The sequence below is a fragment of the Salvia splendens genome, chromosome 20 (assembly GCF_004379255.2).
Source record: "Salvia splendens isolate huo1 chromosome 20, SspV2, whole genome shotgun sequence".
Taxonomy (NCBI): Eukaryota; Viridiplantae; Streptophyta; class Magnoliopsida; order Lamiales; family Lamiaceae; genus Salvia; species Salvia splendens.
In genome coordinates, this window is record NC_056051.1 from 1 (window position 1) to 14,747 (window position 14,747).

General features: G+C 48.8%; 2 protein-coding genes across 2 annotated transcripts; both read left to right on the forward strand.

The window, feature by feature from the left end:
• Positions 1-90: 90 nt before the first annotated feature.
• Positions 91-1,746, forward strand: LOC121780716 (AT-rich interactive domain-containing protein 3-like). The gene is made up of 2 exons (XM_042178349.1): positions 91-877; positions 1,432-1,746. Exons 1-2 carry the CDS (start codon positions 155-157, stop codon positions 1,558-1,560), a joined length of 852 nt encoding a protein of 283 aa, XP_042034283.1. The 5' UTR covers positions 91-154; the 3' UTR covers positions 1,561-1,746.
• A 6,431-nt stretch (positions 1,747-8,177) lies between these two features.
• Positions 8,178-12,123, forward strand: LOC121782665. The gene is made up of 5 exons (XM_042180615.1): positions 8,178-9,218; positions 9,300-9,528; positions 10,132-10,394; positions 10,602-10,654; positions 12,051-12,123. Exons 1-5 carry the CDS (start codon positions 8,178-8,180, stop codon positions 12,121-12,123), a joined length of 1,659 nt encoding a protein of 552 aa, XP_042036549.1.
• The last annotated feature ends 2,624 nt before the right edge of the window (positions 12,124-14,747 follow it).

The following is a 14,747-nucleotide window of genomic DNA, read 5'->3' on the forward strand; positions in this document are numbered from 1 at the left end:
AAACCTAAACCCTAAACCCTAAACCCTAACCCTAAACCCTAAACCCTAAACCCTAAACACAAAAACAAGACGCAAGGTTAGGGGTTAGGGTTTCGCAGCAATTGGGGATTTTTGGTTGGAAACCCATAATTCAATTCCAGTGCTACCCCTCCTCATGGAAGACAACAGAGAAGCCGACCAGGATGCACACGGCGACGTTGCTGCTTCGGCCGAACAGCAGTCCCAAAACGTTGAGAACCAAACACTGAATGATGTGGAAGTTGACGATAACCTAATTAAGCCCGCAGACGGGGAGAATTCTGCTGGAAGTTTGAGCCAGAACGCCCAACCTTCGTCAGAACTACAACCAGAAGCAAAGGATGATAAATGCCAAGAGGAATTGAACGTTGAGGTGGCAGAGAATGGACATGGGGAAGCGGACGAGGAAGACGAAGAGGGTGGGAGGCGACAAGAATTGATGGTTATCACCCAGGACCAAAAGGGGGAACTAAATGAAAATGGCGCCATCATGGAAATAGAAGGGTTACAGGGGGATGTTATGGAGGAGTTGAAGACCGAGCCTGATACTAAAGCTTCTTCCAGATCTTTCCTTTTAGATGCTGATGATGTTACAGGAGATGAATCTGGAACAGAGGAGGAGCAAGCTGCTTTTATGAAGGAACTTGAAACTTTCCATAGAGAAAGATGCCTGGACTTCAAGCCTCCCAAATTCTATCAAGAGCCTTTAAATTGCCTCAAGTTGTGGAGAGCAGTGATCAGACTCGGTGGTTATGAACAGGTCACTTCATTGAAGCTGTGGAGACAAGTTGGAGAATCCTTTAAACCCCCAAAGACTTGTACCACTGTGTCCTGGACGTTTCGAGGCTTTTATGAGAAGGTTGTGTTCAGATTACTTGAAACATTCATATCCTTCTGTTGTTTTTATTGCTTCATAATTTTCTAGCTTGTCATTTTGTTTAATTTCTCAGAAATGTCTATATTTTCAATCCTTCTGGTCTCACTCTTGCTGGGGCATCTGCAATGCATGCATATATTCTGGTATGGGCAACACTTGGAAGGGTGTAGGAAGTTGCCTTCTGATCTTTGTTTTGGCTTAGGGTTTTCCTCTTGTAACCTAGATATGACCTATTACTTTATGAGGTGTCTCCAGGGATTTAACTGCGTGGCATGCCTTGCTTGTTGGAAAATAGTTCATCATTTATCATCAATGCTTCTCTTGAAAAAGATTGTCAGTCTTAGTGGTTTCGATGAGCTGTACTTAATATGAACTGCTAGAGTAACCTTATTTATATATTTGTCCTGAGCCATCGTGAGACTTCGCTTTTGTATTTCTTTATGTTGGGTGGTTTTCTTGAACATTGGCTAAAGCTTCCCCTGGGGTTACAAAATGTCTTCTACATTATGCACTGATCAGATGGTTCGAATTTACAGGCACTATTAGAATATGAAAAGTATAAAATGCGCTGTGGCGAGCTGCCTTTTACTGATGCTTCTATATCGGACCCTGCTGCTGGGAGTCAGGTTGTTCATAAATTCCACTTCGTCTTAGTATTTTTATAGGCTGGTAGAGCCTTTACAACAAAGATTTTCTAGTTCAGTAGTGTGGTATTGTCTAAACTCGTATGGATAGTTTACTTTAGAGTTTATAAGAGAACTAGATGTTTGAGAAATGTGGATGTTGTTACTGTTGTGATTCATGCACATACTTATCTTTTGGTGAATTTAGAGGTGTCCAGGTACCATATACCTTACTAAAAAAAAAAAAAAAAAAAAAAAAAAAAAAAACCCTAAACCCTAAACCCTGAACCCTAAACCCTAAACCCTAAACCTCACATGGCTCGCATTCGTACTTTGCTCGCACAGATACAGTTCATGTTCTCTCACATCTTTCGAGAGGGCAACCGACCAGCAGACTTTTTGGCAGGTAGGGGGGTCCAGACCCCTGCCATCACCTTCTTTGATGCGGATTCAGCGCCTCGGTATTTGAAGTCGCTCGTCAGGATGGACCAGTTGGGCTATCCGAACTTCAGATTCAGATATCGAGATGGATGACTACTTCACTTGGTTCGTGGTTTTGATTTATGGTTTTTTGATTTCCTTTGGATTTGGCCCGCTTTTGGCCATCATCCTTGTCCTTTTTATGATGTATAGCTTTGTTATGTTTATTCTCTCTTTAGTTAGATGGTTAGTACCCGGTCTGTGGGGATACCATAGTAGCTTTGTTAGCTCTTGTGTTTTGTATCTCTCGTGCGGACCGAGTCACTTTTGGGCTCGTCTGATGTATGTTCTTTTGGTGATTTTTGATATATACAGGTTGGGGGTCCGCCTTAACCCCCCGCCGTGATGGTGTTTGAAGGAAAAAAAAAAAAAAAAAAAAAAACCCTAAACCCTAAACCCTAAACCCTAAACCCTGAACCCTGAACCCTAAACCCTAAACCCTAAACCCTAAACCCTAAACCCTAAACCCTAAACCCTAAACCCTAAACCCTAAACCCTAAACCCTAAACCCTAAAACCCTAAACCCTAAACCCTAAACCCTAAAACCCTAAACCCTAAACCCTAAACCCTAAACCCTAAACCCTAAACCCTAAACCCTAAACCCTAAACCCTAAACCCTAACCCTAACCCTAAACCCTAAACCCTAAACCCTAACCCTAAACCCTAAACCCTAAACCCTGAACCCTAAACCCTAACCCTAAACCCTAAACCCTAAACCCTAAACCCTAAACCCTAAACCCTAAACCCTAAACCCTAAACCATCCAAGCCCCTTGGCCTAGCGGTAAAGGGCGCTGGATACCGCGTCCATCCTAGAGGTCTCGAGTTCGAACCCTGGGAGGCGCAATTTGTATTTCCTCCTTGTTATAGGAGTTGATTTGTAATTTCCTCCTTCATATATATGATATAAATATATGAAGTTAATTTAAAAAAAAAAAAAAAAAAAAAAAAAAAAAAAACCCTAAACCCTAAACCCTAAACCCTAAAACCCTAAACCCTAAACCCTAAACCCTAAACCCTGAACCCTAAACCCTAAACCCTAAACCCTAAACCCTAAACCCTAAACCCTAAACCCTAAACCCAGGGAGCTTTCACTTCCTAGGAGGTCGCAGGTTCGAATCCTAGGAAGTGCAGATTTGGGGATTAATTTCTCCTTGGGCCTGTGGGCCCAGAATGACAACGAAGCGCACCTACGGGGTAAGACGCTTCACCTCCAACTGTTAGGTCGGGGGTCCGAGTCACATCGGAGGGTAGATGGGGAACCATCGTCGATCCTCCTAAAAAAAAAAAAAAAAAAAAAAAAAAAAAACCCTAAACCCTAAACCATCCAACCAAGCTGCTCTAGTGGCTTGGGAGTTGATATCAGGGAGCTTTCACTTCCTAGGAGGTCGCAGGTTCGAATCCTAGGAAGTGCAGATTTGGGGATTAATTTCTCCTTGGGCCTGTGGGCCCAGAATGACAACGAAGCGCACCTACGGGGTAAGACGCTTCACCTCCAACTGTTAGGTCGGGGGTCCGAGTCACATCGGAGGGTAGATGGGGAACCATCGTCGATCCTCCTTAAAAAAAAAAAAAAAAAAAAAACCCTAAACCCTAAACCCTAAACCCTAAACCCTAAACCCTATCCAAGCCTCCTAGCTCAAGTGGTTGAGAAGGATGGCAAGGATATGGCACCATCCAGGAGGTCTTGAGTTCGACTCCTGGATGGCGCGACTTTGGGATTAATTTCCCTGTGGGCCTGTTCAAGGTTGTTTCCTTGGGGCTTGGCAAGCTTTCGAGCCTGGACGCGTCTGAGGGTGGCGGGTAGTCTACGGGCCCGGACCCGGCTGACACAGACCCGTCGAACGGGGGGCTAGAGAACGGGCCTGAACAAGGCCTGTTCACAGGCTGGTGCTTGGCTGTGGGGGGGTAGTATTCGAGTCACGAGGGGCTATGTCGGGCTAGATCGCTTACCGAATGTATCTCGAACTCCTATGTATGAAAAAAAAAAAAAAAAAAAAAAAAAAAAAAAACCCTAAACCCTAAACCCTAAACCCTAAACCATCCAACCAAGCTGCTCTAGTGGCTTGGGAGTTGATATCAGGGAGCTTTCACTTCCTAGGAGGTCGCAGGTTCGAATCCTAGGAAGTGCAGATTTGGGGATTAATTTCTCCTTGGGCCCACAGGGCCCAGAATGACAACGAAGCGCACCTACGGGGTAAGACGCTTCACCTCCAACTGTTAGGGGATTAATTTCTCCTTGGGCCTGTGGGCCCAGAATGACAAGACAACGAAGCGCACCTACGGGGTAAGACGCTTCACCTCCAACTGTTAGGTCGGGGGTCCGAGTCACATCGGAGGGTAGATGGGGAACCATCGTCGATCCTCCTAAAAAAAAAAAAAAAAAAAAAAAAAAAAAAAAAAAAAAAAACCCTAAACCCTAAACCCTGAACCCTAAACCCTAAACCATCCAAGCCCCTTGGCCTAGCGGTAAAGGGTGCTGGATACCGCGTCCATCCTGGAGGTCTCGAGTTCGAACCCTGGGTGGCGTAATTTGTCTTTCCTCCTTGTTATAGGAGTTGATTTGTAATTTCCTCCTTCATATATATGATATAAATATATGAAGTTAATTTTAAAAAAAAAAAAAAAAAAAACCCTAAACCCTAAACCCTGAACCCTAAACCCTGAACCCTGAACCAAACCGTCACTTTGCACGCAAATCACACACACTAAAAACACACAATGCTCTCTAGCTTTTCGAAGTTCCCAAGTCAGATTTCGCCAATTTTTGTGTTTTTCGTTTAGTTCTTTTCCGTCAATCTTGTTCGTCTTAGTCGTTTACCCAATCTGTCCGATTGGTTTTTGTTTTCGGCGTGGTTTTGGTCGGTTTTTTGGTCGTTTTCTTTTTTTCCGTCGAGTCACCTTTTTTTTCCGTCATCTTCCTTTCCTTTTTCCGGCGGATTTTGCCGCCTTTCCGTCGTGTTTAGTTTAGTTTCTGTGTCTGCCAAGGTTGACAGTCAGTTTTACCGTTTCTGTTTGAAGTTTGGAGGTGGTCGGAAACCTTGAGGTTTTCCGGCAATGGCGGAAAACCCGCTGCGGAGGTTGCCGGCTTCCCCTCAGCGGGAACGCACGGATAAAGAAGAAACTGATCCAGTTTGGTGTGATGCGAGACAATCAGATTTACAATCGGAGTCGGAGGCCGTAGCAGAGGCGGAGTCGGGGGGTTCTGAATATTCGCCGTCGGAGGAGGAGGAATCTTCAAACGATTCGGACTTTGATGATGATGATTTGCTTAATTCGGAGGAGGAATTTCAGAGAGAAATGGAGGAGCAGCGCATAGCTGATGAGAAAAATGGTCATTTTCAGGAGATCCGACAGCCGGCAGTAAACCGACCGGAGTCAGCGTCGGAGGCGGCGGCGCCAGTTGCTGACCTTACTGCTAGGGTTTCGGATGTCTCCCCAATGAATCTGGACGAGAAGGGTGGCGATGGGAGGCGTCAGCAGATTGGTGAGAGTTCCTCCCGTAATAGCCGCGATAATCGCGGAAACCCAACCCTGCCTAACGTTCAAATTTCTTATGAAGATACGGGTGATAACTTAGGAAGATTGCATTCAACAGCTGTTAGGAGTGGAGTAACAGCAAATCGTGGAGGAGGGAATTTGAATTCAAATTTGGGAGAGGTGCATGCGTTTGAAAATTCGATTTTCTCCGAAAATAATTTGCCATCTTCTGCGTTGAGTGAGGGGAAGAATCAGCAGATTTCGTGTGATTCGCTTATGGAAGGGGAGATACGGTTAATCTCGGAAGGAATGTTTGACCCACATCAACTGGAATTGGCCGAGAATCTCGCGGCTATTAGGGAGGCAGATCGTATGCTGTATGGAGATGAAAATGCAACGCTTGATCTCATGGAGGCTCGATCCCTGGTGGAGGCTCATACTGGAGTCGGGCCACTCAGCGGGCCTAAGGAATTGGGCCCGAATTTTTCCGCCATGGACAACGACCATTCAAATCAGGGCCTGGTAAGTGGCTTTTTAAAATCCTCCCTCTCCAAATCTGCTATCCCCAGCCTAACTCCCTCTGCCAATGATTCCCAGCCCAAATCTACTGCCCAAATGCCTACACCCCACTCAAAGCCCAATTTACCAAAACAAAATAATAAACCACCTTTGCCCAACAAAACGACCCACCAAAACAAGACCCAAATTTCCCACAGCCCAAATAAAAATCGCCCATCACCTAAACCCAACTCAGCAGCCCAAATCAAAAAAAATAAGAACAGCCTTTCTCCGCCAAACTCTGTTACCGGAAAGGAGCTTGCTGCGTATCTGTTTACCGGACGGCACCATTCCAGGCAGCCTCCTGTCCCACCAGTTGTTATACCCCTCAACTCCAACGAGTTTGAAGCTTCAAATATGATGGAATTCCCTCCGATTCCAGGCATGAAGGCGACCCCAGAGGCTGCTGCAGCCGCTGTTCCCAGCAACACAGCCACGGGTCACAGCCTTTCTATGCACCAGAAACAGTCGGCGTTGTCTTCCGGCGACCCGGGCATGGTCCCCTCATCCCCTTGGGCGGATAGGATGGAAGAAGATACAATTTTGGAGGAGGAAACGACTATGGAAAATTCTGAAACCCCACATGAAGCAGCGGCTGTTCCGCCTGAAAGCAATCCAAATATTTTCTTTGGTCGATCAATGGCTGATGTTCTCAAGTCGGGGCAGCCGGCAGAAGGTCCAATTCTCCTAGACCGTCAACGAGCTGACAAGAGAGGCGAGGTCCGGATTGTTGAAGGTAAACCTTGCTTATATTTTTCGGCTAATGAAACTTCCATTCTTGCAGACCGTATAGGACCTGCCATCGTCGGAAAATTTTCTCACTCCATCCCCCCTGCCCACCAAATTCAAAAAGCCTTAGGTAATCTTAAATTGGTTGGTGCCATGTCGTGGAATTTTCTGAATGCAAAACATATTTTCATCCAATTGTCTGATATGCGTGACTATGTGAAATTGTTAAATGGTCCTAACAACTCTCCTGTGTGGTATATTGAACATCATCCCATGCGTGTTTTTAAATGGACACCTGATTTTGATCCGTTTTTTGAGATCCCTATTGTGGCTATTTGGTGTAACATTCTTGCTTTACCTGTGCATTTATTTGAGGAGTCCTCTTTGATTGCAATTGGTGAGATGCTAGGTAAGCCCGTTCAAGTAGATCGTGCCACTATTTCTAGATCGCGCGTTTCCTTTGCACGTATTTGTGTTGAGGTGGATCTGTCGAGGCCTATTCCAGAGGAGATAGATATTAACATTGCAGGGAAACATGTGACTTTGAAGGTGAAATGGGATAAGATCCCTTTATATTGTTCCGAGTGCAAGCACGTAGGCCACTCAGCGATGACTTGCTATGCTTCTGGGAAGCGCCCCATGCCTCCCAAGAGGGATTACACTCATGGGCCGCCCTCCCAGAACAGACCGACCCCCAACAAAGAGGGTGAGTCGCGTCGTGCAGAGCAGCCCCTCGCCGCGAGCTCTGCGGCTGGTAAACAGCCACAGGCCCAGCGGCAGCAGTCTAGCGCGAGAAAGGCTACAGAGAGGCCTCCCCCAGAGGTTAGCCAGCCTCCGCGTCAAGTGAGACGTAGGCAGGAGTTGGCGGTCACAGAGATGGCTCCCACCTCTGTCTCACACCCTGGGTCTTCTTCCGCAGTCGCAGAGGGTGCACAGGTTGCTGAGGACGACGGTTTCGTCGCTCCTAAGAAGAAGATGAACGCGAAGAAAGTTGCTAGTCGACAGAGGTGGCGAGAGAAGCGCCGGGCAGAGAGACGGGCAACCTCTATCGCAGAAAGGACAGTGTCAGACGGCGAGGGAGAGCATGGCATTGAGGCGGATAAGTCCTCGTCAGAGAGTGAGCGGGGTTCTAGATCGCTCTCTCCTACACTTCGACTTGGGCTCGGGTTCGGCCCCCTAGCGATGGTGTTGCATGACAACAACATGTTCGGAGTCTTGGAGGATTTTCCCTCTGATGATGCTGAGGTTGAGGTAGACAGCGATGACCACCAGGATCATATGATTTGTGAGGTACCGAACACGAGGCTTGAACTCTCAGATCCGGTGATTCAGTACATAGGACCTCCTTCCCCTCTAGCAGAGGGTACACCGAAGAGGGCGAGGCTTTCGGCCTCGGGAACTCGCTGAGTTTCCAATGTCTAGCCATTTCATGATCTGGAATGCCCAGGGGATAGCGAACGCTACTACCCAAGGCAGTTTCAAGAATATGATCGATATGTATAGTGTGTTGTTTGCCGCAGTGCTTGAGCCTCAGACAGAACCCCAGCCTTCTTTCTTTAGTAGGCGCTTTGGGTTGCAATTTAGGTGCTCGAACACAAACGGCAAGATTTGGATCTTCTCTCACAGGGATTGGCAGGTCGATGTGATCGATGATTCCGAGCAAGTTCTTCATGTCCGAGTTACTGCTGCGATATTCCCTTTTTCAATCTATCTCTCCGTAGTGTACGCTAAGTGCTCGAGGGAGGGGAGATACGATCTGTGGAATAAGCTCAGGGACATCTCTCTAGCGACTGACGGGGCACCCTGGCTTGTTGGAGGCGACTTCAACATCTTCTTGTTGGAGGAAGAGAGACGGGGCAGTACGACAGATAGGCATGGAGAGATGATGGACTTTGCTGACGCCGTTGCAGACTGCCAGCTCCTGGACCCAGGCTTTGATGGCCCACCTTTTACTTGGACGAGGAGTGGGCTCTGGGAGAGGTTGGACAGAGTCCTTCTAGGGGAGCATTGGACGACAGTCTTTGCAGCTACTAGGGTGACTCACTTGCCTAGGATCTCTTCAGATCATGCCCCTTTGCTCGTGCGATGCCAGCTCACTACCCAGATTCCGAGGCCATCCTTTAGGTTTCAGAACATGTGGGTACGGCATCATACTTTCAGGGATGAGATCACCAGAGTGTGGGCGGCGGAGACGGGCTTCTTCGGCATGCTCAATCTTCAGTTCAAACTCAGCAGAGTGAAGAATTTTCTCAAAGGATGGAACAGAGAGGTCTTTGGGAACATCTTCGAGAGGCTGAGGGAGGCAGAGGAGGCAGTTACCGTTGCGCAGGCGGCTTACGACGGGGATCCCACGGGAGCCCATAGGAGTGAGCTCAGCCGATGCACCGCTCTCTATGTACTCTGCACTAGGATGGAGGAGGATTTCTGGAAGCAGAAGGCTGCCATTCGGTGGGCGGTAGAAGGCGAAAGAAATTCCAAATTCTTCCATGGGTGGGTGCGACAGAAGCGGGTGAAGTCACGGATTCACGCCATTCAGGCAGGAGGACAGACTCTCACGTCAGAGGACGATATCAGACAGTCGGCGGTAGGTTTCTTTCAGCAGCTGCTCACGACAGACGTTGAGCAGTTGGAGCAGCCGGACCTTGATCTCTTGAGCAGCCTTCCAGACTCAGTGGACCGCGAGGGCCTCTGTGCAGTCCCGGACTCAGATGAGGTGAGAGCGGCGGTCTTTGGCATCAGTGGAGACAGCGCCTCTGGACCGGATGGTTTCTCGTCCCTGTTCTTCCAGCACTGTTGGGACATCGTTGGAGCAGAGGTGGTGGCAGCAGTGGAGGACTTCTTCTTGGGGGCCCCTATGCCCCGCAGCTTCACAGCCACGACCATCATACTCTTGCCGAAGAAGGCAAGCCCGGCGACCTGGGCGGAGTACAGGCCGATTAGCCTTTGCAATGTGACCAACAAGATCATCACCAAGATCTTGACATCGCGTTTGGCGCCACTGCTTCCTCTAGTATTGGCGCCGAACCAGAGCGGTTTTGTCAAGGGTCGCTTGCTTAGTGATAATGTGCTCCTGGCTCAGGAATTGATTCATGATATCAGCAGGTCGCTCATTCAGAAGGCTAACTCCCCTAATCTGGCCCTCAAGCTAGATATGGCGAAGGCCTATGATCGAGTGCAGTGGCCTTTCCTCCTCATGGTGCTTGAGAGGATGGGATTCCCGCCGGGGTGGGTGAGTATGGTCAGGAGATGTATCTCTTCGTGCTGGTTCTCTGTGCTTGTGAACGGGGCTTCGGCAGGTTTCTTCCACTCTACGAGGGGACTTCGCCAGGGAGATCCGTTATCGCCGTCTTTGTTCGTGCTTGCTGCAGATTATCTGTCGAGGAGCTTGGACAGGCTTGTGGCTACACATCCTGATATGGAGTATAGATGTGCTCGACGCGCGCCGGCCATATCCCATCTGTCTTATGCCGACGACATTGTCATTTTTGTCAGGGCGCACAGACAGTCCGTGGAGAGGCTGGTACATTGTCTTGACCACTATTCTGCCGTGTCGGGCCAGATGGTGAACAAGGGAAAGAGTCACTTCTATCTCTTTCAGAAGTTCGACTCTTGGGCGGCCGAGGTGGCAGAGGTGAGTGGATTCCAGCAGGGATTCCTCCCTTTCACTTACCTGGGAGTGTCTATCTATAAGGGGGGGCTGAAGGCCGACTACCTTTTAGATATCCGACAGAAGATGGTGGACCGGATTCACAGCTGGTCCCACAGACATCTCTCTCTTGGAGGTCGCCTTGCTCTGATCAAGAGCACCCTTGTCACTATCCCTCTTCACATCTTCCAGGTTCTGAAGCCGTTTGAGTACTGGATGAGGGACTTGGAGCAGATCTTGGCCAGGTTCTTTTGGGGCACGGTTGGGGAGCAGAGGAAGATTCACTGGGTTAGCTGGAAGAAGAAGATTTGCTTGCCGTTGGATGAGGGAGGCCTTGGCATCCGTCGTTTTCGTGAGCTCGTCAAAGCTTTCAGCATCAAGCTCTGGTGGAGATTTCTCGCGCAGGATTCACTATGGGCGCAGTTCACCATGCGCAAGTATTGTTTCCATGCTGGTCGTGCCTTCATTTCTCCTTACTCTGTGCATGATAGTCCTATATGGCATCGTCTCACGGACATTAGGGGTCAGGTTCATGGTCTCATTAGGTGGTCCCTCGGCGAAGGGCGGATTAGTTTCTGGGATGACGTGTGGGTCGGGGATCTCCCCCTTAGGACCTATTGTCTGCCTGGGACTGATCTTCCTGCCGCTGAGGTCTCTAGGTTTTGGCGTGATCATACTTGGCATGTTGATAAACTGCATGATTATTTGGCTTTGTATGGTGTGCCTTTGCATGTGTTGGATCTTATCAGGGCTGTTCCGATTGAGGTGGGCAGGCGGGATGTGATGCGATGGAGCCTCACTGGCGATGGCGAGTTCTCGACGGCCTCAGCTTGGGAGCTCATCCGGACACGGTCCCCTAGACATTTCGGACTTCGCATGGTTTGGAATGCTGGGCTGACCCCGACCATTTCTATCTTCATCTGGCGCCTCCTCCTCCAGAGGGTCCCTGTTGAGTGCTATGTTCAGACCCGCGGTATCTCTCTCGCATCCAAGTGTCTGTGTTGTGTCTCTTCTTTTTCAGTCGAGTCTTTTCAGCATTTGTTTGTGTCGAGTCCGTTGGCGAGATCTGTTTGGGACTACTTCGATGGCTGGTTCCCTTATATTAGCACACACATTCACACGTGCACTGATATTGCACTTAGAATAGGTTTTTGGTGGAGGTCCTCTCACAGGGCTCCCACCTTGCACATCAGTTTTATCATTCCTTGCTTGGTATATTGGTTCATTTGGACGGAGAGGAATAGCTGCAAGCACCGCGGCGTTTCTTTTCGTTCTTCCCATGTTATTTGGCAGGTGATTCGGCATTTGCGGATTCTTGTGGCGGCGGGTGTGCTAGTCCCCCTTCATTGGCGCGGTTGCACCCCGACTGTCGACTTCATGCCTTCAGTTCCTCCTCGCCGGCGAGTTCTGAGGTCCTTGAGTGTGCTTTGGCATCCACCCGACGATCCTTGGGTGAAGCTGAACACAGATGGGGCCTTCTCTACCTCGACGGGACAGGCTGGTGGTGGGGGAGTGGTTCGTGGCTCAGACGGTTCTCTTTTGAGGGCCTTTTGCACGCCCCTTGTAGCTGCGTCGGCCTTCGAGGCGGAGCTTCTAGCTCTTCTTCATGGGTTGACGATGGCTATGGAGTTCTCATCACAGGTTTGGGTCGAGATGGACGCAGCAGCAGTGGTCGCAGTGTTCACTTCGGGACGCATGGGAGCGGTGGACGTGAGACATCACATGGCTCGCATTCGCATTTTGCTCTCACAGATGCAGGTTCGGTTCTCTCACATCCACCGAGAGGGTAACCGGGCAGCAGATTTTCTTGCAGGTAGGGGGGTCCAGACCCCTGCCATCACTTACTATGATTCAGATACAGCGCCTCGGTACTTGAAGTCGCTTGTGAGGATGGACCAGCTGGGCTATCCGAACTTCAGATTCAGATATCGAGATGGATGAGTTTTTATTTTTGTTATGGATTTTGATATGTATTTCTTGTATTTCCTTTGGGCTTGACCACTCCTTGGTCATCGCCCAAGTTATTATGTGCTTTATTAGTTCGTTTGCTAGATGGATAATACCCGGCTTGTGGGGATATCCTAGTAGCTTAGATAAGTTTTTTGATATGTATCTCTTTTTGTGGACCAAGTCACTTTTGGGCTTGGTCAATGTACGACACTTTATTGTTTGATTTGATATGGACAGGTTGGGGGTCCGCCTAACCCCCCGCCGTAATGGTGTTTGAGAAAAAAAAAAAAAAAAAAAAAAAAAAAAAAAAAAAAAAAAAAAAAAAAAAAAAACCCTAAACCCTAAAATTGAAAAAAAAAAAAAAAAAAAAACCCTAAACCCTAAACCCTAAAGCATCCAAGCCCCCTAGCTCAAGTGGTTGAGGAGGGTGGCAAGGATACCGCACCATCCTGGAGGTCTCGAGTTCGACTCTTAGATGGCGCAACTTGGGATTAATTTCCCCTGTGGGCCTAAACAAGGCTTGTTGCCTTGGGGCTTTGCAAGCTTACGGGCCTGGACCCGTCTGAGGGTGGACAACTTACGGGCCTGGACCCGTTTGGGGGAGGCTAGTTCGTGCGGCCACGAGGGGCTGGGGGAGGTTAGTTCGCTTGCCAATGTATCTCGAACTCGAAAAAAAAAAAAAAAAAAAAAAAAAAAAACCCTAAACCCTAAAGCTCTCCAGGCGCCTGAACCCTAAATGCTCTCCAGGCGCCTGAACCCTAAACCCTGAACCCTGAACCCTAAACTGAACCCTAAATGCTCTCTAGCCCAAATTTTTTCCCAAGTCCGATTTCGCCGATTTTAGTGTTTTTCGCTTAGTTTTTTTCCGTCCATCTTGTTCGTCTTGGTCGTTTTTACATTCTGTCCGTTTTTATTTTATTTTTCGTCGTGGTTTTGGCCGATTTTTGGTTCTGCCCGCCGGAATCCTTTTTCCGGTCGTCTTCCTCCTCGTGTTTTCGGCGGTTCTGCCTGTCAGTCGTAGGGTCTAGGTGTTTCGTCGAGTTGTCCGTCTTTGCTGGTTCATTTCTGTGAGTTTTCTCGTGTTTCTGGTAGGGTTTGACGGTCGCCTGCTTCAAGCCGAAGCTTCGCGGCAATGGCGGACCCGCCGCCGGAGCCGTTCCTGCTCTTTGACAGTAAAACCAACAGCTTCTTTGGGAAGGATGAGGTTCCTGAACATGTTTGGAAGAAGGCGACGAGTTTTGGCTGTGATTCGGAGGTCGTTTGTGATCGCCGGAAAAGCTCGGTTTCGCCGTCAATGGATGACCGGCCGCCAAGGCGCCTGGAGACTTCCCTCCAACGGCTGGTATCTGTTTTTGAAGGACATGCTCATGCAGAGCATGAACAAAGTTTATCTGCGTCGCCACAGGCGGGTTTCCAGCCGATTTCGGAGTTCGCCGTCGGGGCGTCTTTCAACGTCTCCGATCTTTCATTGTCGGCTGAAGAGCTTGAAGACGATAACTTACTTGATGATGATGAGGAATATCTGAAAGAATTGGAAGATCAGCGACTCATTGATGAGAAAAATGGCCATTTTGAAGAAGGGTTCATTCCGCCGACCTTGCCGACGGCGACGCGCGAGGAGGCCGATGAGATCAGTGCTCCGCCGTTTACTGTTGCTAGCTTGGCTGTAGACACGTTCGTAGGTGAGGGAGGGGACCAGACGTACGAGAATCTTCGGATGGGAGGTGGTTCATCATTATGGAATGGAGAGCACGTCGCTTTTTCTGGAGTGATTGAACAGCCTCCTTGCAGTCCTACCAACAACTCCATGCATGACTCCATGCCTAGTTGCATGGGGAATATACAAGCCTTAAATGAAAAGGCTTCACATTCTTTGAGAGGCTCCAACAATCAAGGTAACAACTCTTCTGCTTTGGGTATGGACCGGCTGCTGTTTGTCGAGCATGAGAAAATTGATGGGGAGGCTGCTGCTTCTCTTGACCTGGCCGAGAATCGAACCCTGGTGCTGCAGGATGCCTTGCTGGACCACCAAAATGGGCCTCTGCTGTTGGGCTCTGCATCCTTTCCGTCGGCCCAGGTTTCTGTGCCTTCTGGGCTCCCTTTAAATCTGCCTATCTCGGCCCATACGCCCACTTCTACCCAGCCCAATACAAACCTCTACTCCTTAAATTCTACTGCTCTCTCCCAGCAGCCCAACCACCCACATCCACCAGCACAACCCACAACCCAGCAGTCCATTACCCCTCCACCTCCAGCCCAAACTTTTTCCCAACATTCTAAAATCATGCAGCGACAACCCAATCCTCTTTCACCAAAACTCCCAGCCAACTTTACTCCTAATACAGCCTCAACCTCTAAAAATAAATCCTCAAAATCAAACCTTGGAAC

Excerpts from the sequence above, each read along its gene's own strand:
- LOC121780716 (XM_042178349.1), top strand. The coding sequence starts at position 155 with ATGGAAGACAACAGAGAAGCCGACCAGGATGCACACGGCGACGTTGCT. Across the intron at positions 878-1,431 it reads TTCGAGGCTTTTATGAGAAG|GCACTATTAGAATATGAAAA; the intron begins GTTGTGTTCAGA and ends TCGAATTTACAG.
- LOC121782665 (XM_042180615.1), top strand. The coding sequence starts at position 8,178 with ATGTCTAGCCATTTCATGATCTGGAATGCCCAGGGGATAGCGAACGCT. Across the intron at positions 9,529-10,131 it reads CAGCGCCTCTGGACCGGATG|ATTATCTGTCGAGGAGCTTG; the intron begins GTTTCTCGTCCC and ends TGCTTGCTGCAG. Across the intron at positions 10,655-12,050 it reads TTGGAGCAGATCTTGGCCAG|GTTTGGGTCGAGATGGACGC; the intron begins GTTCTTTTGGGG and ends TTCTCATCACAG.